Below are 27,118 nucleotides of genomic sequence, written 5' to 3'. Positions count from 1 at the left end.
AAATATCTCAAGACGTAAGAACGTGAACGCAAAAAGATAACACGGACACTAGCAGTTATCTGTTCTACCACAGTATTTGTTAGCTTAACATGTACATACTATTTCTCTTCAAGTGTTCCACATGTGTATCCTCACGGTGAAGAGGCCTCCAAAATAACTCACATTTCCCGACCTTGTTCTTGATATACTATGGTATCACATCATAACATGATCAGCCTATTTTGCATCCACTGAATGACAAAGGCCTGTTCCAGCGATCTACAATTGCCCTCATCTTGCATTAGCGGACTCCATCCCTCATCACATGTTCACCTCCCCCCCCTATGCTTATGTCCTACACATATATTCTCCACAAAAGGCGCTGACCCTAAACTGCCAGAAATTAGATAAGGTAGTGGCACCTGAGGAGTGTACATCTAATATCGCGAAGGCTTTGCAGCTCTCTATTGTGCAGGCATTACAATTCACTCCGAGACACAGCTTGCATCGTCAAACCCAAGGGATCCCAAAAGGTCGGCAGGCAAACACACACCACCACTTCCCGCATTTTTTTTCTCTCTCTCCTGCATGCACAGTGAAAAGCCCGAGGATACAAAACCAACCGGTTTAGCTTACCGTTGCCCTGTAAAAACAGAAAGAAGCAGGCAGAGATGTCAATTAAAAGAGGTAACAAAAGATCTACTGAACTAAGCATAGGCACGTGGGCAAAGCTCCACAAATATTGGCATTAGCACTGGCTAATGATTAGATTAGCACTGGCTAATGCTAAACTGCAAACCATGTTAGACAAAGTAACAGCAAAGAGATTATTGTAATTGATCACAAAACCTTATGTAATTACCATGTTTACTTTCACTAAAACTTGGTATGGTGTTGTAACTGGACCAAAAAAAAAATAATTCGCTATTAGTATACATTAAGTACTGTGCTTAGGTATCCATAGCTTTTTTTTTTTGTTGCCAATATAGATAAACATACACTGTATAAAATTATTGTTGCAAAAGACTTTTACTCATGCAATTAGTACAGTATAATAGTGACTTCAAGCTAAAGGGTGGCCACATGCAATTTAACTGTGGTAGCAGTGACATCCTCCTCTGTTAAAATTTAGCCGTACTAAGACACCACCTTAAGCAGCACTGTTTTTGACAGTGCTATCCGAAATGGTAAGAACTTCAAATGAGAACTTGATTTATAGCTCAATGTTATGTTTTTGAAGATGATAATTGCATCTGTAACAAAACAAAAAAAAAAAAAAAACTGTTACAAAAGCTACATTCTTCACTGAATAGAGATGTTAGCACACAATTAGTGTAGATGGCGTCACTGGTGATAAAAGGCAAAATGACACTTCATTACGACAGCTGCAGCACGAACTGGCATAAGCAATTAGATAGCTGCACATTATTTGGTAATGTTGAGTAACAAAAACATAGTTCTAACTTACTTTAATCAATATTAGCCTCAGTAATCCAACTCTTTACTACTTAAACTGAAAAATAATACCCGTACTGAGTTTCTTGAGTATAGCCAGACATACTATTTGTATGTCTGTTCACATACACTTATACCAATAAGCATAATATGCATGCAAATGTCAGTTTCCCAATGAATTTCCATTCTCCTATTTGATAGAAATTCAATACTGCTTTGACATTAAACACTGGAATTTGCCATTTTGACTTCTCTAGGTTCATTCTCTATTCTTGTTTTCTTCATATTACTTTTAGTTTTAAACTTTTCTGTTGCAACCATTGGACACATAGGTAACACTTACAGCCATTGCTTAACCCTTTGAGGGTCAAAAACATAAATATATATACGGCGCCGTGAAGTCCCAAATGGCCGATGCCGTATATGCATGACAGTGTATGCATGTTTGGAAAAAAAAAAAAAAAAACGTCAACTTTGCAATTCTCTGTTGCCCAGCAACTGCTGCCACCCTGCGAGGATACAAGAGACCTCTTGCTTTTTTTGTTTGTTTTTTTTGCTCCGTAGTCTCTTGGTTTTAATTCCATAGCTTGCTTATGCCGGCATGTGGCGTTCAGTTTTGGTTTCATCTCGCAGGCTGTTTCTGTTTGTTGCAATCACAAAAACTGATGTCTATCTGGTTTCTAATCTCTCAAAGGGTCACAGCTAGATGCTCGCTCGTTTATTGCTCACAGGGGTGTGATTACATCTGCTCAAAGGCAGGCACTGGTATTACAAACGATGTCGTCGTTTACGAACGATGCTGCTGTGCCCTTATTTTTTTACTCGAGACTCTCGAAAACCGATTGCCCCTCGTTGGCAACGGGACGAACGATTACGGCAACTTTCTGACAGGCACACAACCACCGAGTTTTATTGTGTCTGCTCACATTACACGGTTCGATTACGCTATGGATGTGTGCACCAGCTTTTTTTTTTGCAAGTGAGTCGAGCGGCGATTCCTTCTATGCAGACTACGGCCCAAGTACGGAATCAGAATATATCTATTCCAGTGTATCTACTTTTGTTATTCTTATTGTAAGTATTCATGCAAGCCCATCTGTATTCATGAATAAACAATGCATGTTTACCTACGGAAAAAATATTTTTTGTCATTTATGGTCACTCTAAACAAAGTGCAGTAAATATATTTTGGAATGTCACTCTCAAGATCTTAAATCTGCAATAAGAAAAATCTACCTTAGGGAGTCACATTTGGCAAAAAAAAAAAAATTCTTTAAATTGACCCTCACAGGGTTAAACATTTAATGTCAAACATCTTGTGCAAAGCTATTGCCTCAGGACACAAAATTGTGAGGCCTGGAAAAACTATCAAGTTAGTGCCTTTTTTGATGCTTTAGCATGCAAAAGAACTCATAGGAGAAAAAATTGTTACGACTAAATTCCATGCTAACCTAAAGCACAGAAAGAAAAAAGAAGAACAAGAACAAAGAAAAAGAAGCTTCAGGGTTCTTTATTGCCCAAAATAATGCATCAAACACTGTAAACTAGATGAACTAGTTGCGAGATGTTGAGCCTGAAAACAATGCACACACAAGTTCAGCTTTCAATCCCCTCTACCTGGACGATTGAAACCACAGCACACAAATTCATCAAATTCAGAACTATGCACACACCTACAAGACACAACACACTGCGGCTCGACTGGCTGCATTGCTCAAAATGCATACACTCTCACCTCTCTCTGATCTTGACAGCCTCAGTGCCTCATTTACAAATATGCGACACGGTGTTGCGTACCATTATAAGCCGTGCTTATAAGCCCCTAAAGGCTTCCTGCTTAGTGAAACAGAATGGGAAGTAATCAGGCAACACTCACCGTCCATGAGTAACCAGTGTCCCGTGAGCACCCAGACACACACAATGGCCACGGAGAGGGAGAAAGAGACCAGCTCTGCTGCCGTGAAGCGGCCGCACGTCCCGAATGAAATTCTGCAATAGGAACAAGAAGACAGCGCGGGAGGGACAGATGTCATCGGCAACGGAATACTTCAGCACCGCCACGAGGCACCATGTAAAAAATTCCTTTTTGCCGAAAGCCGTCACGTGGTGCGCGACACCTCCTCCAAGTTCACGCATCACGTGACGCCTTGCGACGGAGATGATGCACAGCCGTCGCCTAGGCCGCGAGTGGTGGCGCTGGCTAACATTCCCAGGGTTAACTTTAGTACACATGCATAAATACCTACGAAAGTGGACGGGAAAAAGGCGTGCCGTGGTAGCTCAATTGGTAAGAGCATTACATGTGTAATGCGAAGGCGTGGGCTTGTATCCCACATACGGCCAGTTGTTTCTTCATCCACTTTCATTTCTCTTTATTTATAAATTCTACATTCTCAATTAAACAATTCCCCCGGTGCTTTTCTTGCTGTCATTGTCTGTTGGCTTCGTGTGTTTGTGAATTAAGAAAACAGGCCCCTTGGTTCCCCTTCTTCCCGTCCTACTAACATGTCACTTCAGCATTGCACACATGTTGCAAATAAGCATGCACTCTATGTGAAACTGCTAATGGGAGTCTGCCAATGGGAGTCTGCTAAAGTAGCCTGCATTGTTGCAGACTTTGATGCCGCCTTCTTTTCCACCTATGTCTGGACTGAGCAGGACTTGATATGGTGACTATCCGGCAAACATAAAAAAGTAGCTGTCGACACAGAGAACTATAACATACCCTGTGTTCATTCTTACCCGCTTTGTCAAACCGATACTCATGGATCCATTCCTCAAAGTCCAGGTTAGCACATAACAGGCGCAATTGTGTTGGGTACGTCTTAATTAGGCCTCAGAGTCCAACATTGTTTTCAAAGCTCCGAGACTTAAATGCGACGTGCTTGATTCTTGCATTCCTGGTTAGCAAGTTGAATGTGATCCATTCCTTAGCACACAGTCTACATGAGCAACTTTTTGGTGACAGTTTCTAGGCCCCATTTTGTACACCTTTGCTCCAAGCCTGTCTGGGCCAGCTTGTGTCATGCTGCACTTGCAGTCATAGAGCAGGAGGTGCAGTGTGCAGAGGGCTGTTCAAAACCACACACACGCTACACGATATCAACACAAAGTCATTAGGCAACGGGTTACATACATGCCTGGCCATACTCAATTAACTTGGCTGTTTGACTGTCTGACCTGCCTGACCAGTTCAGGCAGCCACAGCACTCAGCTGCCCACTGAAAGCGCAGGTGCATATGTAGGGGGCCAACTTACTTTTTGCCACTGGAGCACGGCCTTATGAGGTACTGGCACATGGGCAGGAGCAGGAAGGCTAGGGCGATGGTGGCGATTACTGCACAGAACAAAAACGAATACACGAGGGTCACGACGTCGTCATCGCCATCACCAGGCCAATGAAGTCCACTGCGGGATTAAGGCCTCTCCAAGAGGCCTCCAATCACCCCAGCCTGGTGTCAGCCAACTCCAGGCTATGCCGGCAATATTCCTAATCTCGCCATTTCCTTTATATAGTCAACCCCCAGCTACCATCGACTGTGTTTAGCTTGGCACCCAGTCTGTTGCTGTAAATGAGATCACTGGTTACTGTAATGAGCTGCCTGTCTATCTTTCAATTACAACTAAAATACCAGCTACCAGTGTGTGATCTCTAATCTGTTCTGCCATTTTTCTATCTCTCATGCAGTATTAGAGATGCATAGAAGGCAAATTTGCTAAATAACGAAGGCAAATTTCCTAAATAATGTATAAACATTACAGGCTACAAGGTTACAAGGCAGAGATTTAAACTCTAAAGTGGCTTTCAGCCTGCAGAACACCTAAGACCATTCCCACTGATGTGTCCTGGCAAGCATGAATGAAACACGTTCAGTGCCGACTGTGGCTCCGTGAAGCGTACAGCAATGAGTCTTGTGCACCACTGCCACGATAGGGGGGGGGGGGATATGGCGTGCAGTGGTTTTGTTAAATCCAAATTGTATTGTAAAGATCTGTCCAAGTGGGAGTTGAGGTCGGATTTGTTTTGGCCACTTGTGGAACCCTATAATGCCATTGGCGGAAGCTTGAAAGGAATGAGTGCCATCAAGGCTTTCTTCTGGAACGTGCATATTGGACTGGGAAGCCTTTTGCTATATTCAAGCAGCATGGCAATCCCCTCCCGATAACAAACAACCGCAGGTATTCGTCATTGCATGACGGTTAGTTCTTTCTACTAATGGTATGCTTCACCGCATTACACAACTGTGCTGCACGGTGAAGCTTAATAAAGCAAATCTGCCATTATGGTGTGCAAATAAGACCACTGCTACATGAGCCATCCATATTTTGAGACATACACCTTGCTAATTTTTCCTCCATGGTATGCACTATCCTTCAGATTCAATGTATTATTTGACAGCATCTGCCAAAACAGTGCCGTTTCGTCAGCGTAAATATTTCCGATGACACAAGAAGTGATCGCGATCCCGTTGGGAGAAGCGCACTTGCAGGAGCACAGCCCAGCGTTCGATATATCGAATGTGGCGGTGAACTAATTTGGTTTTACGCGTAGTACACCACTATACCTTTGCATGGGATTTTTAGGGTGATTTTACAACTGTTCAATACAGACAATAATTCGATATATCCGAGTTTGATATATCTGGGACAAACTGCAGTACACTGCAAGCACGGCCTTCCACATTCATTTCAAAATGTCATAACATTGCTCCCGCCTCAAAATATTCAACAATGTCCAATATAGGCTCTAATGGGGTGCACCACTCACTTGCAGTGCAGATGGCAAACAGCATCTGCATGGAGTCGAAGAAGAAGAACATGACCAGAAGGGAGATGGAAGCGCCTAGGGGCAGGCATAGAGCTTGCATCGTGTCCAGCGTCTGCACATCTGCACACACACACACACAGGGGGAGAGAACCCATGGTCAGCCTTACGTCAATGTACAACTGTCAAACTGTAAAGACAACTAAAAGGATCAATACAGTAGACATTTAGACTAAGTGGTTATGGGCTAGAGCTGATTGATCTGTGGTCTTTAACAGATTGCTTAAGAGGAAGAATAGATCAGTTCAGAATTGTGAAGTGTTCTTTAAATTTTATTTATTTGGTAAGAAATTGTTGATTACTAGCAGGGAAAAATCAAGGCCAAAGAAAGTTTCCACCTTAAAATTTTGCATTGCAGAGCCAGTACGTCAAGTGTTGCATCATAGAATAGCTAAATTGAGTTTGTGATCTTTTTAAAATAGAACATAATCCTAGTTTATCATGAAAAGAATGTTAATGAGATGCAAGTAGACACTGTCATCCCTGCCATCATGGCTGAGCTTGTGATCCTTATAAAATAGAATACAATCCTAGTTTATCAAAAAAGAACGCTAATAAGGTGCAAGTAGACACTGTCAAAATGCATGCCATCATGGGCACCTAGTGAAGGACTGTATTCTACCTTTGGGCCTTTTCAGGCTTACAAACTCTCTACAAGGAAAGACTAAAGTTTTCGGTGTTCCAGGAGCATAATTTACTCAGCCAGATTAACTAAGTACTCTTCTTTAGCATTTCTTTAACGTCCTAAAAGTTACAGTAATATTAGCTTTCACCCCTATGCGCTTTTCTAACATGCCACCAAAACTCTGTGGAAGAACATTTTTGCATTCTATTCCCATTGGAGTGCAGCTGTCGATGCCACTGGAAACCAAATGCGTGACTTTATGCTCGGCAGCAAAATGTAGCAGCTACTGAGCCACCACAGAGAGTGATTGTGAACTACACCAAAAGCTGTGTGAAGGCGGTGGCATAACTGTTGAGTATGGTGATACTTATGTGACACAGTGCTGGTACTCGCCTGGTCTCACTTTCCCTGTGTATCTCAATTTACTATGCCATGTTCATACCTTACTGTCCATACTTAATTTTCTTCTTACGCGCAAGCGTAGATGCTCCGTCCCGTCTGTCAAATCGGCGAGATTATGTTTGTCTTCGAGAGGGAAGCGAGTGCCGGAGGAGGAAGGCGCTTGGAGGTGGAGAAGAGAATCGGCACATTCCCGTCCTTTCCGTTTGTGCTTTGATGCCGTGGTGCTAACTGTGCATGTTCGCAGCGTCATTTCTTTACACGTGTAGCAATATGCACTTTCCCAATGGCACGCCAGGCATTGCACCGTTGAGATCAATGTAGCATCCGAGACTGCATTTGCACCCTTTCCATTTGTGCTTTGACGCCGTGGTGCTCGCTATGCATGTTTGCGGTGTCGATACGCTGGCGTGTAACCCACATTCAGGTAGTGAAACGTTACGGTAACTTTTTTTTCTTATCTGTTTTTACTGCTTATCACATGTTTAATGATCTCATTCACCTACACAGAGAGCACGGAACACCATACTGATGGTTTTTGCTAAATTGTGTACATTCGTACCACTGCCATGTCTTTCCTTTCAGGTCAAAATTGCACACTGTAAACTTAAGCTAAAACACAAGTGGTTTTGCCACAAGAAATTAACCTGAATGTTGCATCACACTTCATCTTTTCCCTCTTGCTCTTCCAACAAGTGTGTGATCTTTCCAAATATGCATACTCTACATGGTGTACTGCAACAGTAGGCACTGCACTGTAGGAAAGGACTATTCAAACTTGTCTAATAATAATGCTGGTTAAGGGTCGGGGCAGAAGGACAAGCCCGGCCAATGAGTCTGCAACTATATGTTGCACCAGCTGGACATCTTAACTTATGTACTGTCCAAACACAACCCTGGTTTGCTTTGGTGACGTAACAAGAACGGGTGTATTCAGAATCACATGGAAAGCCATTATAGCGATATTGTGAAGCTTACAGTATTGGCTATAAAAGGAATGATTCGGCATTCAGCGCAAAGTGTTCCTGCATAATCAAACTGCAATGTGTAACATTTTTTTTTTGTTTTCATACATTATTTTCCTTCTACCATAAGCTTCTGGGAATCTTTTTCATAATTTAGCAAGAATTGGTAGATTTGAACTGATCAACATTGACATGGAGACTTGTCATCGTTTGTTTGTTTGTTACAAGGAAACTGTCACATAGGGACTCTAACACCGACACAAAGACAAGTATACCCACCGAAACACTGGCTCCCATGACACTCCTTGTTCTACCACCTGTTCATCACCCGAAATCTCCATTTTCCTGTGTGTATTTGTTTTGTTTTACAGTTGCACTGTTATACCAATTTATTATTGACAGTCGGAGCCTCTGTCGAGTTTATAGGTGCTTCAGTCTAAGCTCACGGTGAAAGCGAACAGTAGTGAAATATCTCGGGCAACAGCTATGCGAGTTTAAATGAGAAATGAAGGATGAAATGTAACATGCAGATTTATGCAAATTTCTGAGTTACGAGAGGACAGCAGAAACAACAAAAGTAAACTTGCACACATGACTACACAAAAATTATGCAGCTATGCACACTGCACACAGTGTTATAACTAGGGCGCCGTGTTTTCGGAGTTTATTTTTCTTGAAATTCGGAGGGTGCTTTTAGAAGTTCATTTTCTGGCAGAAATTCAGAGTTTATCGGAGTTTATTTCTCGTAAATCCCCAATTCTCCGAAATTTGGAGGTAAATTTTGCATTATTCTCAATACTCCGAAATCTTAAATGATATGATATCTGAACACGAAAACATCAGAACACACGAAGTGTATTTTTGGTGTCTGGAAGGTTTGAATGCACAAACACATATACAAGCACAAATACTTAAATACAAAACACCTACATTTGTGCGTATTACAACCTTAAAGCTTGTTGTAATAGACACAATCATACTTTACGAGGTTGCTGTCACTGATGGAAGCACGCTCCTTTCGATTGACGATTATCAGCTTTGAAAATGCCCTTTCAACATTTGCGCTAGAAGACTCAGCGCGCAGCGAGAAAGCACTGGCCACTGGACAGTGTGAAGTCTCCAAAGCGACAGGGGTTCAACAATGTTACTGATTAATTAGCTCTGATAGTTCGCAAAATCACTAGTGAGTTGGCTCATGTCGTCAGTGTCAAGGAACACTGTATAACTTAAAAATCGGCGCATAGGTTTCAAATGTGCGGGGTAACTCATGCTTTCACATTTAGATTCAGAATTTGAACACTATACCAAAACGATTCACTGGTGCACTGGAGTGCATCGAAAAGGTTCCTCTCAACTGTCTGTCTCCACTTTTCAGCGACAGCAGCGTAGTATCCATGAAGGTCTGCGACAGTCGATGAGCGGTCATACGTCTGTCGCTCCGTGTGAGACAAGCCCTTTTGTTAAATGTGTGATGGGTGTGGTCTACGAGATACTGTTGACGTGAGGTAAAGTTTATATAGGCCAAACCGGCCGATGTACCAATGACTGCTTAGAACATGCCCTTTCGATATATAATGGAACAGGGCCATATTGGCTGTTAAAATCGGTGTTTATCGGATAAATCCAAATTTTCAAAAATTTTACTGCCGAGTGTTTATCGGATTTTTTCGGATTTATCCGAAAGCACGGAGCCCTAGTTATAAATTATATATGCAATGCATCTTTCATGTTTGCAGAGTGTCCAGTTGAATGGCTCTAATTGCAATATGAAAAACCAGGCCATACAAGTAGTAGTACAGAGATTATCCATCCAAACACACATTCCTCAAAGAGCCCTATCAACATTTTGCAACTTCCATTAGACTTAGACAGATTTCTTCACAAAATTAAAAGCACCATAAAAAAAAATTGGTACACTAGTATGAGAAAAGTTCACAACGGTGACTAAACTGGTAATCAGGAGCAACGAAACTAAATGCAAATAACATGCATGATACAAGTTATTTAGGAAGTGTAATCTAAACTTCGCAACAAAAACCCAGGCTTGCATTTGAGCCATATTTTCACTCATAATCCATTTTTTATTGCTGGAATGCTGCATAAGGGAAATTTGCATTTTTGTTTTAGGACAAAGTACTTAAACTTTTTAACCATAGCCGTTGTGTCACATTTCCCACTCAAAGGCTTGCACTGAATAAATGTAATTCCTGATTACAATGATGCATTTCACATCATTTTATGGGTAAAGGTGGAAGAAAGAGAATATGACAACAAAAATTCTGTGCCCTGTTCCATTTGTTGGAAATCCGTGACCCCGTGTTATCAGGAATCGTGCAGCTACTTCCAGATAACAACCTCAGGTACAAAGGAAATCAAGGGGGAAAAAAGGAAAAGGAACAATATCCATTCTTGCTGCCCAAACACTGGATTGTTGATACCAAGATAAGAAACACTAGCAACCTAAGTACCTTTACAAAAGCCGTGACAAAAATAGGCAGGGTGAAACTGTCCACACACACAGATAAGCAGACAGTTTCCTCACAAAAGCTATGACACTCATTGTAAGAGTGAAGTTGACGTAAGTGACCTACCCAATTGTGATCCTGTTTCAATCCCGGCACACAGTAAATTTCTTGCACATTTGACTATGACAACAACAAAACCTTTCACTAATTTATAGGGACGCTAAAAAGTGAGGCTAAATCCATTTAAACTAGCAGAGCATCTTTTCAGAACTCCATATGCATTTTCTTGCGTAAAAAAAAGGCTGAATATAACAGGGAAGAAAACGGAAGCCACACTTTTCGTACACAAATTGCACTGACACTGACGTCAGCATGACAACACAAATTTCATGGCATTTCCGTGCACTTCAGACACTTTTAGTGCAAAAAAAAAAGTGACGAAAGTTATTACTTTTGGCGGGCTTTTGCTTACTTCCAGAAGTGTTCCAATCTTTTGTTACTAATACCACTTAACTGATCCTGTGCAGGTGCTGTGGAAATCCTCGTCACTTCGGAGGACTGGTGCACAAATTTCAACTTGGCACCGCCATACATCTTTGCTTTATTCTTTAATGTCCTATCTAGCTTACCAGACCTACAATAAAGGCAACGATGACACATCGTTTAATGATACTCCAGAAGTATAACCTGGTTTAAATAATACTTCCCTTAGGTGCCCATTGAATATTATACAGAAACAATCATAACCTCACCCTTCCTCCAAACCAGTGCATTCCATGGGAGTTTTTGTCACAGCATTGTGAGCAACACTAAATGCAGCGCTTGGAACGAAACAGCAAGCACCCGAAGTTCCAGAGATGAACAGAAATCTAAAGCAACGATAAGAGGAGGCCACTAACTGTTTTCAGCTCCCTGGCCGTTGCGCTCTTTCTGCTCTTGCTCCATGTTGAGTGACCTGCGTTGAAAAGAGATGCCATTTACTACTCCGTCATGCAACAAGGCAATGCCATGTGCATCGAGGTGCGAAACCTTCACTGCAACACCCGAGTACAATATTCATCTCTGCTGTAGTGCCTCGGCTCAGTTCCAGCACACACTTCAATTACGGGTACGGCATTTTCAAAGGATACCTCAGCTGTAGGTTAGTACTTGCGGTGTCCTGTCCTACTGTCCTGCGCCCTGTTGCGCTATTTTAAAATTCTAAGATCAAGTTTCAACAACTAGCCCCCCCCTTGTGCCCTCCTACAGTTACATCTTCAATGTGTGACCTACTAGAAACCAAAACACCACCATGACAGTGCTGGAGACACTGAGATTAAATTTTACTCGCAGTGACAGTAGTTTTGAGTCGGAAGAGAAGAATGACCAGAAGTGTTCTGGAAGAACTAGCTGCTGCTTGCAATAAACCAGAACTAACTATATACTGACATGAAAACTTCACAATTTACTCTTGACGTTTCTGCATGAAACAGTGAGGACACATCAAGCACAAAGGAGGGTTGCCAAAAGCACTCCACATTTTCTTGTATGTTTAAGCTACTTATAGCAATGCATGTTTCCACCAGAGGGGAACTCAATATGACATAAAAAGCAGAAGTCTGGAGTCAACTATGTGGTCTCAAAGAGTACTGACTTCTTAGTGCACATTTCTCACTCATTCCTCCCTAAGCCAGTGTGCATACTTCATTCTCCTATGTGCGTATGTGAGACAGTGACAATTATTGTGCAATGACGCAACATTGCCCCTATTTGTCAGCACTGTGCACTAATAATTATATCCTCCCTATGTTTTTCCCTTCAGTCTGTTGTGTTGACAACAGAAACACACTATCTAATGACCTATTTCGAAACAACTGAACTCAATGCAAAATAGCACTACAAATGTGATCTCTGTCTAACAATGCTCCTACCAGATACGCAAAGTGATATCATTGTACCCTATACTGTGGCCTTCATGCTGGAGGTCCATGCTGATACCAAAGCTCAGCGCAGTGATAGTCAGAGCAAGGCGGGCTTCATTTCACAACAGCGTGGTGGCCCAGCTTTGGACACAACATAATCGACAAAATGATTAAAAAGGCTGCAGGAGGCATGACAGGGGCAGTGATTGCTGGTGACTCGATTAGTGCAAGGTGCATTTAAAAACATTTTAATGTAAAGGCTTCGGAAGGAGATGCTCTTTCTAAAGTGGACACATTCCATGCCCTTCATTATAAATGTCGCAGGACCCCTTTGAGTTCCGCAAGGACACTATTCTCTAACTAGCAAAAATATGTGCTTACAATGCTTTGCAGACACGCTGCAAGAGGCAGACACGCTGCAAGAGGCAGTCACAGAGCAAAGCACTGAAGTGAGATGTCTTATAGGTGAACATGAAGATCTGCCATGCATTACAAACACCATGCAAACTCTCCGTACCAAAGGATGGGAGTGCAAGAATCATAAAACACCATGAACAGCCAAGGCTCTGAAGAGAATCTACATCATTTCATGAACTCTGATGCATGCTTGATGCAGGCTGTTCGCAAAAAGCCAAACTTCTATGCTGCCAAGACATAGTGCTGTTAGTGAAACACCAGTTAAATAAGGCTGTTTCAGCACTTGGCATGTTTCTACCAAATGCTGCATAAATAATGGAGCTGGGTGTACGGGACTCATCTAGACCAACCACTGGCTTGCTTTTAACAAAGTTTTGTGCAATATATGTAATTTGCAGTGCATTTAGTTTAATACCATGTCTAGATGCAGTACTTGCCCTGATTCATCCAGCATAAACTACAACTATGCATTGCCTGCAGGAATGTGGGGCTGATAAACTGCCCCGACAAAAAAAAAAAAAAAAAAAAAAAAAAGAAGTGGTGCCATTATCTCCTGTAACAGCAAATGTTGTGGCATACCCCATCTTTTGCCGTAACAGTGACAGGCGGCGGGGCGGCATAGTTCCATCACTGAGAAAATGTGCACTTTTTGTCTGGCACCAATACCAACTATTGCAATTCAGGACAATACAGGCAGGTACAGCCTCCAAATACGACATCAAATAAAAACACCCTACACAATGACACTTCTGGGCAAGACATGGGTGCAAAAAAGTAGCTGGTAGTCCAATTTTAAGAGTAGTTTATACCAGATTTTTCTTAATTACGCATCTAGCAGAGACGCTGTTTTCCCCGTCGTTCAGCTTCATTTTGGTGCACTTCAGCACTATCCCGATTCATCGAGCCGCGTGTGCTCGGAAATAAAAGATTGGATTCTTCTTGCTAGTTTTGCATGTTTCCTCCATGCTCCCTGCGGCATGCCCTTTAGCTATAGGACCTGACCTCAGTTCCTATAACGCCATCACGACATACACAAATACAAGCATACTGGCACTGACCATAAGGAGCAATGGCATCTCAATGCAACACAATGTTTTATACATTCCTGACAGCACCACACACATCTGTAGAAAATCACATTTAATTGGTATTAAAGGAATACTGACAGAAAATATTTGTCTAATCTTCATTTCCTTTTTGGATAGCTCTCGACACATTAATTACGCCATGGAGCCCCAATTCATCGAGCATGCAACCAATAGTTAATTATGTTACCTTTTATTGCGACTATTTCATAGGCGCGCCAAGTTTAGTATGGCTTTGGACGTGAACCGGAGACTATTCATGTCACTGAAACGATGTGGTGGTACGTGCTGCCCGAGCCAGCAAGCACCAGTAGCTTGCAGTGCCAACACCGTATGCCACTGATGTCCTGCACGGCAATGCCCTCTCCACTCATATGCAAGACCTGGCGCACTACCACGGCAACGGGCGTTCCCTTTCGCCTGCTCTTTGCTCCATCGAGGCATGTTTGTGACGTGGTGTAGCAGCGAATGGGAATTTAGGTGCCATTTCACTGCTCCAGACGACAGAGGCCGGCTTTGTCACTCAATAGGCCATTTGATGCTTTCGCATGAACAACAAAAAAGGGGGGGGGGGGGGCGCACATTTTTGTCAGTATTTTTTTTTTACACACCATTTCACGAATAAGCAAAAGAAAGGAAAACGATGTGTCCCACCCAAACACATGACAGTGGGCAGGAGTACTGCACCAATGTTCTGAGTGACTTGTGTTGGCTTGTGTGGGCATGTGACAAGTGGCCTCACCTGAAGCTGCCATACACCATGAGCAGAATGGAGATGAGGAAGGTGGAGACGCGTGATGAGTCCACCAAGGAGTACGCCCTGCATGGTAAGAATAAAAAGAAAGAGAGACACAGCCGTATTAAGATTCAGACTCAATGAGCACAACCGCACAAGACAATCACAAGGAGATGATGTAAAAGATTAGTAACCTGCAAGGTTCTTTCTACCTCCCAATGCTGTCAACTATCCCCTGTAAAAATACACTTCAAGGTAAATGTTTTTCCCACCGATTCTTCTGCAAACGGATGAGGCTGAAATATGAATATTTCATTTAGCTGAGTTTAGGGAGTTCAAGAAAGAAAATAGAACAGAAAGGAGTTAAAAGAATCCGGGAGCTCTGCATGCGAAAACAGCCCACAAATTGTGGCACGTGCTGAAATGGAGCAAACCAAAACATAGCCTCTCGATTACAGAGCAAGGTCTAGCAGCTGGGTGTGAGCTGTAACACCACAGTGACCGACCATCAGCTATGTTCATGTGCAACATCAAAATAGGCTGACAGCCCCCCATAGCCACTAAGTTCCTTCTTTATTTTGTTGCCAATGCTGCCCCCTGACTTAATTAGGCTTTCATTCCGAGTGGGCAAGCTTGGAGTTCCACCAGCAATAACCAATTCAGTAATGTGAGAAGAGGCACGAGAACGCCCAGTAATGTGATCTAGAATGTGAAGATACGTCACCACCTTTTTCGACTAGTCATCCAGCACTCTTCCATCCGCTCGTTTTACGTATTGAGAGTCATCCCGGAACAGATATACATTGTGTTCTAACAGTACGTTCTGCAGTTTCCTATGTCAATTTTCTGGCAACACAAATTTGAACTACCAATAACTGAAATGTCAATAAGGCCTCTGCAGTAAAAATGAAGTACCAGCCGGTGAAGCGATACAGTTGGTTTCCACATCATCATTTTTAAAGATACCAAGACTTCATTCATGTATACAGTGATGGCTCCATTACCACAGAAAATTAAACATCAGCATTTGTCATTCCAGAGTTGCACGAAGAATATGCGTGCTGGTAAAGACATTCATCTTTAATGACATCAGAGCTTATAGCCCATTTTACTAGCCATCGGCTTCATCAAACTAGTGTCCGGAATACATGAAGGAAGAAGAAGAAAAAAAACTAGGAGGGAGAATGATGCTAGACAGTAGTTAGCCTTGAGAAGACAACCTCCTCTGATGTTGACCCTCCCTCTCTTCGGGGCCTATCTGCGTGTTGACAATTGGGAAGTAGGCACTCGAAGGTTGCCAAACCTTACAAGACATATTGAGATGCCCTTCTACAGGGTCAGTCCTCGCTAACTGCTCGGCTCTCCCAATACTCTCCACATGGGTCAGGGCTTACTTTCCATGAACTTTCATTTATATTTTTTTTATGACTAGGCTTCAAAATTGTTATGCGACGGTCCCTTAGAGTGTTTTTCCTTCCCCCATGGCAGGGTTGCCAGGTTTGGTGACTTCTTGCCAAATTAGCTGTAAGGAAGAAGAAGTGCGTCGTGTAGAGCTCCGCAGCCGGATCGCCAGCGCTACTGAAGTGGGGCTCGGGCTCGACGCTGTTCCTGGTGCGCCTGGCTAAACATACGCTGTTGTGTCTTCCTGTCGGCGCCCTTCGTGTCGTTCACAGCCGTGCTAGACTTCCTTGTCATAAGCTACATTTCGAGGCTCCTGGTGCCCGAGAGAGAGAGAAAAGTCATAAGGGAAAGGCAGGGAGGTTAACCAGGCTGAGCCCGGTAGGCTACCCTGCACTGGGGAAGGGGGAGAAGGGATTGAAAGAGGAGAAGGAAGAGAGAAGTTCACAGTTCACACCTTGCACATTTACAGTCAAGCGTTCATCGCTGAGTTTCGTCACAGGCGGTCATACAGGCTTGTGCACTTCAAAAAACGCAGCAGCGCCTTTGTAGCCCTGTACATAGAAGACGCACGAGGCCACGGGCCCAAGATCGTCTCCTCCGTAAAAGGCCTGTCGTCTAAGTGCCCCAAAGCAGTCCGAAGGGCAATCCTCTCTTCTTCGTATCTAGGGCAGCCACATAAGAGATGTCTGGTGGTTTCCTCAACACCACATGTGCTGCAGTTGGCACTGTCCGCCATTCCAATTAGGAATGAATAGGAGTTCGTAAAAGAAACTCCTAATCGCAGGCGACACAGTAAGGTTTCTTCATGTCGTTTAAAACTGGGTAAAAGTCGTACTTGCATCTGTGGGTCCATGGCATATAGGCGCCGGTTGGTAAACTCTGGTGTATGCCATTTTCTTAGAGTTATAGTATGGGCAAGACTGCTGAGGTGCCGCGCTGCATCCAATCTTGACAATGGTATTGGTATTCTTTCATATTCGTCATGTGCTTCACGGGCAGCTTTGTCGGCACATTCATTGCCAGTGATGTTGCAGTGCCCAGGTAGCCACTGAAATACTATGTCGTGGCCTCTGACCACCGCTTGATGGTAGCATAATCGTATCTCTGCTACCAATTGTTCATGTGGGCTGCGGCGCAGAGCTGATAAAAGTGACTGTAGGGCTGCCTTTGAGTCACAGAATATAGCCCAATTATTTGGTGATTGTTCATGCACATAAAGCACTGCGCTACGGAGGGCGGCAAGTTCAGACCCTGTCGATGTTGTGACGTGGCTGATCTTGAACTTCTTGCAGAATGATGCCGGCGGAATAACTACCGCACCAGTAGAGCTGGTCAGAGTCGAAGAGCCATCTGTATAAATGTGAATTCGATCAGAGTACGAATCATGCAGCATATGTAGAGCAGCTTGATTCAGGGCACAAGTTGGCAAGTCGGACTTCTTTGTAACTCCTGGAATGGAGAGCCGCACTTGTGGCTGCTGGAGACACCACAAAGGACAAGGTGGTCTTGCGGCAGGCGTGAAGTCCGATGGAAGAGAAGATCGATAGGAGGTTACAATGCCCGAAAAAGTTGCATCTGGCCTACTTTCCGAGAGAGAAGCAAGACTGTAGTCGGGAAAGGTGCCGAAGATGATTTCGAAGGGTGTCTGTGGCGACATACGTTCTGATGGGATATTCCCTGGCGATGGCAATTGTTGCAGCTGTTGAGGCGCATCGCGGTAGGCCAAGACAAGTTCTAAGTGCTTGAGCTTGCATGCTCTCAAGCACTCCTCCGGGCGCTTGACAACATCGGGGTGCTGTAGCGCAAGAAATCCTGGAAATCGTGGTTGGCGACTTGGCTATTTTCAGGCTACTTTTGGCGGTGGTAATTGATATAGGTAGGGTCCAAATTACACTCCCTCCAATGGCTGCCTCGAAGCGATAGCCCCAAAAGTCCATGCTTTTGTGTCTTGCAAGTGCCAGAACTAAATCCAGAAGCTAAAAACATATCATAGCCACGATATGGCCAGTGGGTCTCTTCGACTTGTCCCAGTCTGTCCAGGACTGCTCGAGACACTTCATACGCAACCCTCGTCGGCCGAAATCGCCGCCTCGGGCAGTCCCGAACTGTCGGGGACTGATAATTGAAGAAGCTCTCTCTGGGTAACAGTAAATAAATAATCTTCAAGACTATGCTTTCGCGAGTTGCGTTGGACAGAATCAATAGGTGGTGTACTAATCCCACCCCCAGTAACGATTACCTTGATAGCAAATCTCGAAGACCATGCTTCTTGGCACCAAAAGCAACTGCAACAACCAAAAATGCATCATGGCTGCCATGACATTACAGGTGCCAGTGTCTATGTAAGTACGTTTCTTAAAGGCGCTTGCGACTGCACGCGAGGGAGAGTAGGATGTGTGTGACGTCATACAGTTTGCTTGGGAACGTTTGGAGAGAAGTCATAGTGGTGCAAGGACTGCATGCAGCGAGATTACTGCACTGAAATTATCAAAGAATGTCAGCTAGTCATTAGGGTAAGTTATGATAATATGTAATAACATTTTTGTTCTGTTATTCTCGTTTGCCATCAGTGCAGCAGAAAACTACAGGTCTTTTTCGAAGCCTTCTTACCTTTCGCATCAAAAATTGACAATTCTTGGTTTGTCACGCCGTGGCTTCTTTTTTGTGGCTACCAAATAAAGCATTTCCCACACACAGTTGGCGACATTTTTTGGCTACTTTCCGGAAATTTTCGGCTACCTTTTCTCCCGAAGACCTGGCAACCCTGCACATGGGCACCCTAGGCCACCCTGTTTTCCTGGGTGCGGCTAGCTCGCGAAAAGAGCGCGCACGACGCAATCGGATGGCGTGGTTGATTACAGGTCAGTGATCGCGCTTTGTGGTCGCCGGCTCCGCGTCCGCCACAGATGGAAGGGTACGGAAGGAGAGAGGACAGCCAGATAAGCGGCCGAAGGCTTTGTTGTAGGCGCTGTAGTGCGCAAGGCACACCAGATAACACTTTTTGTTTTTATCAGCAGTGCTCTTCTTTTCTTCTTGCTTTTTTTTTTCTTACGCCGTATCGGTAACTTTGATGTCGTGCGGGACTCGGAGCAGGGGTACGATATACCGCATTTTCACGGTTATAAGCAGCACCCCCCCCCCTCCCCCCGCCGCTATTTTCTCGGGTTTCGAAATAAATGGCCTATTTTAATTTTAACTCGGTTGGTATAATGAAACGATGCCCGCATGTACACTCTTCGCGAAATTCCGAACTTACCCATTTCAAGGCACAAAATTTCCGTAAGCAAAACTTTTATGAGCAGCAAATTCTAGCAGCAAAAAAAGAAAAGAAAAAGAAAAAGAAAATTCAACCAACACCCAACACTCTTTGACGAAGTCAACCAATATTTATTGCACTTCACTCTAACTAGCCACCCTACTCAAATACAGTCGGACCCGGATATAACGAATTATGTATAATGAACAGCAGTAAAGTCTCCTTTAAAATTTTTCGATAAAATTTTCATTTCATATATATCTAATTACCTATATATCGAACTTATTTCAGATCCCCTTCAGATTCGACATATTGGGGTTTTACTGCACACACGTACACAAAATGAAATGGCGACCGGAAGCCGGAAGTACAGCGACTTGTCGCGCAGATAACTGATGCTGATGTGGTGCTTTTTGTAACACGCGCGGCACAACGTAGCAGTAAAAATTTGTTGCACCCTTTTGTTATTTATTGCGTCAGTTCTGCGGGTTTAACCTTTTCATGGAAAAACGAAACTATAACAGCAAACCACAGCATGGCCTCCAATAACTATATCACCGAGGTCACGCTGGCGGCCTTCACAGCTGCTACGCTACTGCTGCCGCTGCTCTGCCTGCACACATCTGTAACAACGGTCGCTCTACTGTTAATACAAGATTCCATTTCTTTCAAAATGCTGCCGCGCACGGTTTCTTGCAATAGTGGGAAAAAAAAACGTACATATTCTCCGCCTCGTGCAGTCCTTTGTCATATGCCACATTACCTACGTTGCTGCGTACCTCAACTGGTACCGGGCTGGGCAAAACAAGCTCGACACCCTCATACGAGGGGTCTACAAGCAAGCACTTGGCCTCCCGGATTACACCAGTACTTAACTCTTCAACCAACTAGGAGTTCACAACACCCTTGCCGAACTCATTGATGCACAACAACGCTCTCAGCTTGAACGGCTCACCCTTACTGAAACGGGACGCTTTATTCTATCCACGCTTGGCTTCACTTACCATCAGCAACAGGGCCTCAAACAATCGATCCCGACTGACATCCGTAGCTGGATCCACACAGACCCTATCCGTAGAAATATGCACCCTGAATATAACAGGGCCCGGCGCCAAGCTCGGGCCGGAGCTATCATAAAAGCCCTTGCTCATGTACCTGGCGTCACATTTGTTGACGAAGCCCAATATACCCATGACACACGATTTGTGGCCGTCGCCACACGCGATGGAGTCCTACACCACGCCTCCAGCGTTACTACCCCCACTGCCGAAACGGCTGAAGAAGTGGCCATCGCCCTGGCCACTCTAGATCCCACCTGTCACACCATCGTGTGTGACTCTCGCTCAGCCGTCACTAACTTCAGCAAAGGCCGTATTTCTCCTCAAGCGCTTCGTATTCTCCGCCAGGCACCACACTCTAAAGACAACATGATCTCCCTGACATGGATCCCGGCCTATGCGGGCCCTGTCCACCCACACCTCCCCAACCTCAACGAGGTCACCCACTCCATTGCGCGAGGACTAGTCAACCGCGCAGGAGACACTGGGGACGAGTTGGACACCAGGGACAGTCTGACTACTTACAACGATCTCGTTAAGGCATTTTACCTTAGTCGCCGAACCTTCCCCCCACCTCACCCCAAGTTCAGCCGGGCGCAGGCTACCACCCTGCGTCTGCTACAAACAAATACGTACCCTTCACCCGCCCGCCTCCACCTTATATTCCCTGAAGTTTACAATACCCCCAACTGCCGGTGCTGTGGCACTCACCCGGCTACGCTTCCGCATATGCTGTGGGAGTGCCCAGCACAGTACACACAAATTAACACCACGACCCTCTCGTCGAGGTTGCGTGAGGCTCTGCGGAGCTCCGCCCTCGACGACCAAACCTGGGCGACCCAGCACGCCCGTGAGGCGGCGGCGAGGCAAGCCCTCGACGTCCCCTCATGGGAGGCTTAGGCCCGGCCATCATAAAGTGCTGGTTCTACAATAAATGTTTATTCCTCCTCCTACATATTTAGTCGCGCCAGCATACATGGTTTCGTACGCAAGTACGACGTCAGTTGCACAGTTGTTTAAGGCGCGAAATTTTTTGGGAAAGAATTAACGGCCGCGTATATGCCGGGAAATACGGTAAACACTTTTGTTGTTCGGAATTGAGACAGGGATCAAAGGAACCAGCCGACTGCTGCATGAGTGCTATCCGTCGCGAATGTTTCCATGGCTGAAGCGCTCAAAATGGAACTATGATGGACATAAAGTAGTCCAAGGTGTTGAGATCGCCGGTTACTGGGCTGGGATAGCAGTGTAAAGGCTTCTGAGCTTTTACAGGCATTTGCGCACAGCCAAGTGATAAGCGCTAGCGGCTTAGGTTCTCCATGTCCAGGCCTCACACGGGCGCGTTGGCCTGGGACCGCGTTATCATACAAGTACTACAACAGATTAGGTTTGGCCCTCGGAATATGCGGACTACTGTCTTCATTACAAGATAACGGGGCTGCTATAAGGAAACTAGGCGAAGCGCTGCTGGAACCACTGATAAAGCGCCATAAGAGACTGCAATACAGTTAAAACTCGATCTAACGAAAGACGGTTTTACGAAGTTCCCGATATAACGAAGAATTTTTCATTCCCCGGCAGGTACCCATAGGGTTTATTGTTGTCATCAACCCGAATTAACAAAACTAATGGCGACCAAACCCGATTTAACGACGTTTTCCCTAAAACAAATAAGTTTAAAAAAAGCGGTGATTTCTTTCTAATTTTGACACTAACTGGTTTTTCTTCGAGGTTGCGCTCTAACGCTGTCGCGTTAAAACATCTCTAGGCGCCCTAGTCACGGTCTTTGCGCCCGCACCTTTGCATATCGGCAGCCTGTCAGCTTCCCGTGACCGTCTACCTGGCCTGCATCGCACAAGCAATTCGGGCCACCATCGCGGTCTTCTCACACGCGCAGGGGTGGGGTAGCGGCAAATACAATGCCGCGGTAGCTTTTGGGTGTCGCTACGTTACAATTTTAGATTTCGATGGACCGAAAAATTCATTTGTCGATTTTACGAACTTCCCGATTTAACGAAATGATTCGAGAGTGGACATCCCATCGTTAAATCGAGTTTAAACTGTAGATTGATTTTATTATCGAGCCAGGGCCTATGTTAGGCGTCTTATCTGACACTGTATTTCTTTTGAATGTAGGCATGTTGATTTCTAAGTGGACACCTCTGTTCTGTGCATATGGTGGCAAAAATAGAATAAATTAACAGAAGACATTTTAACACGTACTACACGACAGCAGCACAAGAAAGTGGAACCGTAGGCAGCTTGTCTTTGGTCAAATTTGTGGTGGCCGTTGGCGAGAAACGTGCACCTAATGAAGCCTAGCAAATTGCAGTGAACGCGAGGATCCATTATCTCAGGCCTCCGAGCGTACGCAGTACTTCTAGCTGTCCACTCACTCTCACCAATCAGGGCCCAGAGTATAGGTCCAGGCATTCGAATGCGCCTCGCACTTCGTGAGCTAGTTCAGTGCTACTTCAGTGCCACCTTCAAACTCGTGCACTGCTGCCTGCAACCGCCCTGCACTACTTCTGTACCTCCCACCCCTCTCAAGTACAGGAAATGCCGTGAACTCGTTCCGTACGATACCTTCACCGACATGGAACGAAAAACGCCTCCTCGACCACTCCAGGAAGTGCAGACGAATCGAATTTTATCGCTGCAGACGCGTCCTGCTGCAGGAAAGGTTCATTACAGTACGTTCCGAAAGGCCCGTATAACATACTTTTTTATTCCTTTGGCTATAGTACACTAAAATGCTGGATTCTAGCACACTATAATTTAGCTTCTGCAGTACATGTTCTTGTTTCCACTAGGTCTGGCAGGAGGCGAAACCATGCCTGCAGAGCAAGGAGGGGACATGCATAGATGCCGCTTGGCGATACGTTGTCTTGTCACTCACCCCCACCAGTGGCGCACCGACGGGGGGGGGGGGGGGGGGGGATTCGGGGGTTGTAACCCCCCCCCCCCTGAGGCCGACTTAACCCCCCCCCCTTTTGTTTAACCCATTTTCTTTCCTTACGCATTTCAGTACTGCAACTAAGATGTAAGACGCGCAATCGTCTGCACACTCGCAAAAAGCGCATTTTTTTTACAATTTCCCGTGAAAAAAATCGAAATTAGTGCTGTTTAGATGGTATTGGCAAACTGTCACCCCCCCCCCCCCCCCCCCTGGCAGAGATCCTGGGTGCGCTACTGACCCCCACCCTTTTTGTTGTTGATGACACATTCATTTAAAGGTTGCACGGAAGTTAACGGCTCGGAGACGTGTGCAAAAGCAGGAGCGGGGGCGCCTTCTGGAACGTGCTGTAAATAACCTCTCCCTCCAGCTAACCCTGCTATCGTCGTCTGCTACGACCGAGCAGACGACGATACCCTGACGCGGAGGGTCAAGCGCATGCCCATAATCGAACTCCCGACTGGGTGACGCGCCAGCTGTAGAGTTCCAGTGCGGTGAAATACTGGCCAAATGGCGCACATTCTAGGCTAACCGAGCGTGATTCTACACTTCGGCATTCTTGTGGTACGTTTGACTTGTTCCTGTACCGCGCTCCGTTTGGTGTGCAGCGATGCGGAGCCCACCAGACTGGATACAGACGAAGCAATGTAACCGAGCCGAACCTTCAGCCGCTCCCGGATCAATCGGAGGAGGATCTCGGTTGCACTCCCTTCTCGAAGATGAAACACCTCCGAGCGCTCTGAGTTGGAGCGGCACGCTCTGAATGGGCCGGACGAATGTTTGCCGAACAGAATTTTCGACCTGTCGAATGTAAAGCGCACCGACAGCGCGCTCTACACTCGATCTCACAAGCTGGTTGTAGCACTCTGGAAGGTACGAGGCGTACACAGGGAGTATCGTTGCGCAGCGTTATATAGTTCCGGGCGCAACTGGCTGATTAGTGGCTAGGTTTTATTTTTGCTCGCTACACGATACGGTACAGCGATACGCGACATGTTAGGACCTTCGCGCATGCACGTCGTATACCAATTACTGTGGCCCTAAGGGCCCATTCACACTTGCGACTAGGCGAGGTCGCGCGACCAAGTTGGTCGCAAAGCGACTATAGTCGCAAGTAGTCGCAAATGGTCGCTTTTCTCGAAATGCGACCGTTTCAGGCCAGTCGCTCGCTGCTCGATTTTTCAGTCGCGCGACCGCAGTCGCAGAACAGCTGAACCAATCAGATGCGAAGGAACAGGACGTCCGTATACGCTGACGCTTATTTTACGCGGCGATGACATTTCAAGCAGACGTGAACGGCATATCGTGATACATTTCGGTTTAGAGACTCGTCGGTCGCATTTGTAAGTGTGAACATCGTTCGTCTTGAGTAGTTTTCTGGTCGCCAGTCGCAATTGGTCGCGCGACCTCGCCTAGTCGCAAGTGTGAATGGGCCCTTACTGTGACCCTAACCGTGGCAACATGGCAGCGCCCATACAGCGCCGATCACCCACTTCGATCCGAATTTGCCGCTTGTTTCTCGCTGACAGGGCGGAGAGCCAGTAACAAGCGCAAATTCCGTCATCGCTAAGTGTCATCTCAAGCTGAGGTCAAATCATTAGATATGTTTTGTCGCAATTATTGAGATCGGCTGTTTGTTTTGTCGCTGCTAGGCCTACAGACACGGCACCGAGCCGTAAAACTCGCTTGATTTCTAGTTAACAGATGGCACCACGACATTAGCATTGGTGATGCGTTTACGATGCGGAGCGCTATAAAAGCCTAATTGTTCACTGCATCATTAATTTACTACCCCGCTCTAGCATGCATGGTACGTGATGACGGTAGTGAGCAAACGCGAAGTAGACGCCGAGCAGACGCTGTGGCGCAGGTGAACATGTATGAGGGCGTTCGTCCTTACTACTTGCTAAGGAGGTTGCAAGGTATAACTGCAGGGAAAGCGTACAGGTAAAGCGAAGCCCTGCTGTCGCATGTGTGTAAACGCAATTTATGGTTACAGCGTCAAAACATTTTTTTTTTTCGTGAATCCACCATCGACGGACCATGTAACAGGATGGCAAGCAGACGCTGAGGAGGCGACGCGGCACGGATGAGCACAACTCGAGGGGCATGGGGCCTTCCTATTGGCTAAGAATTCGTGTAGCCTCCACAGTGCTGCAACCAGCTTGCGAGATGGAGTATAGAGCGTTCGAAAGCGACCAGTCGAATGTACCATAATGTACTATATGTACCAGTCGCTTCTGGGACAGAGCTTATCACTCGTTTCCAGACCTGGCTAAGGCCTCGGGTCCCGAAAAGTCGGTGCGCTGCTGTTGTATTCCTATAAGCATTCTTCTTTTACTTATTTTTCTCCCCTGCCGTATCGCGTAATTATAGCGCACCGTCGACTCGCGCAGTTTCTCCGAAGAACTTTCGGGTTCTCCCGACAGTAACGCAAAACGAAACGAGCAGTCTCTTCTCGTCATCGTAACACCAGGCACACACGCGGATCTAGAGGAAACGGCGAAGAGTCTCCACTTCTAAAGCCGGAGAGTCAAATCCGCTCCACTTGCGACAAGACGTACACTACACCGACACACACAAAAACCGGCGCGCGCTCGTGTCGAAAAAACGCCGGCGCTAATTATGAGAAAGCGCCCGGCACAAATCTGCTTACGGACTGACAGAAGCGGGAGAGGAAGGCGAGCACCGACGAGGAAATGAAAGCTTAATTCAACATTCGGACGGAGTTAATTAGAAAGCCCGCTCCCCCTCGGCTGCAGCGTCTCGAAGGCTCTCTCCCTGCCAGAGACAGTCGTCGTCTTCGCTTCTGCCCGCACCGATCTTGCCTCTCTCTCGGCTGACGTGCGCCGCTCAAAAAAACTTCCCCGACTCCGCTCTTGCTCCTCGCGCACACGTACAGTCGCAATACTTCGCGCCCCAGTCGTTTAATTTCGCCACGAACCCACTCCTTCATTAACGGGGTTGGTGGCGGGCAGCAGACAAACAAGACAGACGACGTACGGCGTCCTCCACGGCACTGTCCCTACACCGCGGGCCGGTGTACGTGTGCTTGCGACACCTTCCTTCGCTGCCCTCCCTCGGGGCAGCAACGAATGTCACGCAAGCTTAGGCACACGAGTTACGCCGTTGCGACAAATACCCTGTGCGCACCTCCGGCTGAGAGCATTGAGAAATCTTGCCCCACCATCCTCAACAACTGCATACCCCCCTTCTCCACGGCCCCGGTGACTCGGCGTGAACGTGAATTAGTGGTGCAGTTGGGCTGAGCAATTACCGCGTCCACGAAAAAAAAAAAAAAAAAGAAAATCACGATAAATAAAAGAGCCTCGACGACAAAGACGACGAGGCGAGCGCGTGTGTGCGCGCGTAGAGATGCATTGCCCCCGAGACCGACGGACGCCGTCGCCGGCCCGCTAACCCTCTTCTGCATAAGGGGCGCTCGCGAGACGAGAGAGAGCCACCGGTCTCTCGTAATGAGTCCTTTGTGCGCGTGCCACCCTCTATCTCTCCTCTTCGCCCTTTCTCGACCCCGACATCACCACCCTGCTTTTACCAGCACTTCACCGCGCAGTGCGCAGACACACGACTTCTT

General features: G+C 45.8%; 1 protein-coding gene across 1 annotated transcript in view; it reads right to left on the bottom strand.

The window, feature by feature from the left end:
• LOC119445625 (signal peptide peptidase-like 3) overlaps window positions 1-27,118 on the bottom strand; it is an 85,134-nt gene that overhangs the window by 20,149 nt on the left and 37,867 nt on the right. Inside the window, exons 2-6 of the mRNA XM_037709887.2 lie at window positions 14,859-14,936; window positions 11,613-11,668; window positions 6,203-6,322; window positions 4,693-4,771; window positions 3,311-3,423 (exon numbers count right to left, since the gene is read on the bottom strand). Coding sequence (XP_037565815.1) covers window positions 3,311-3,423; window positions 4,693-4,771; window positions 6,203-6,322; window positions 11,613-11,668; window positions 14,859-14,936 — 446 coding nt within the window. The remainder of the gene's footprint in view (window positions 1-3,310; window positions 3,424-4,692; window positions 4,772-6,202; window positions 6,323-11,612; window positions 11,669-14,858; window positions 14,937-27,118) is intronic.

The sequence above is a fragment of the Dermacentor silvarum genome, chromosome 3 (assembly GCF_013339745.2).
Source record: "Dermacentor silvarum isolate Dsil-2018 chromosome 3, BIME_Dsil_1.4, whole genome shotgun sequence".
Lineage (NCBI taxonomy): Eukaryota > Metazoa > Arthropoda > Arachnida > Ixodida > Ixodidae > Dermacentor > Dermacentor silvarum.
The sequence above is the reverse complement of the archived record's forward strand: the minus strand, read 5'-3'. Positions and strand labels throughout refer to the sequence as shown.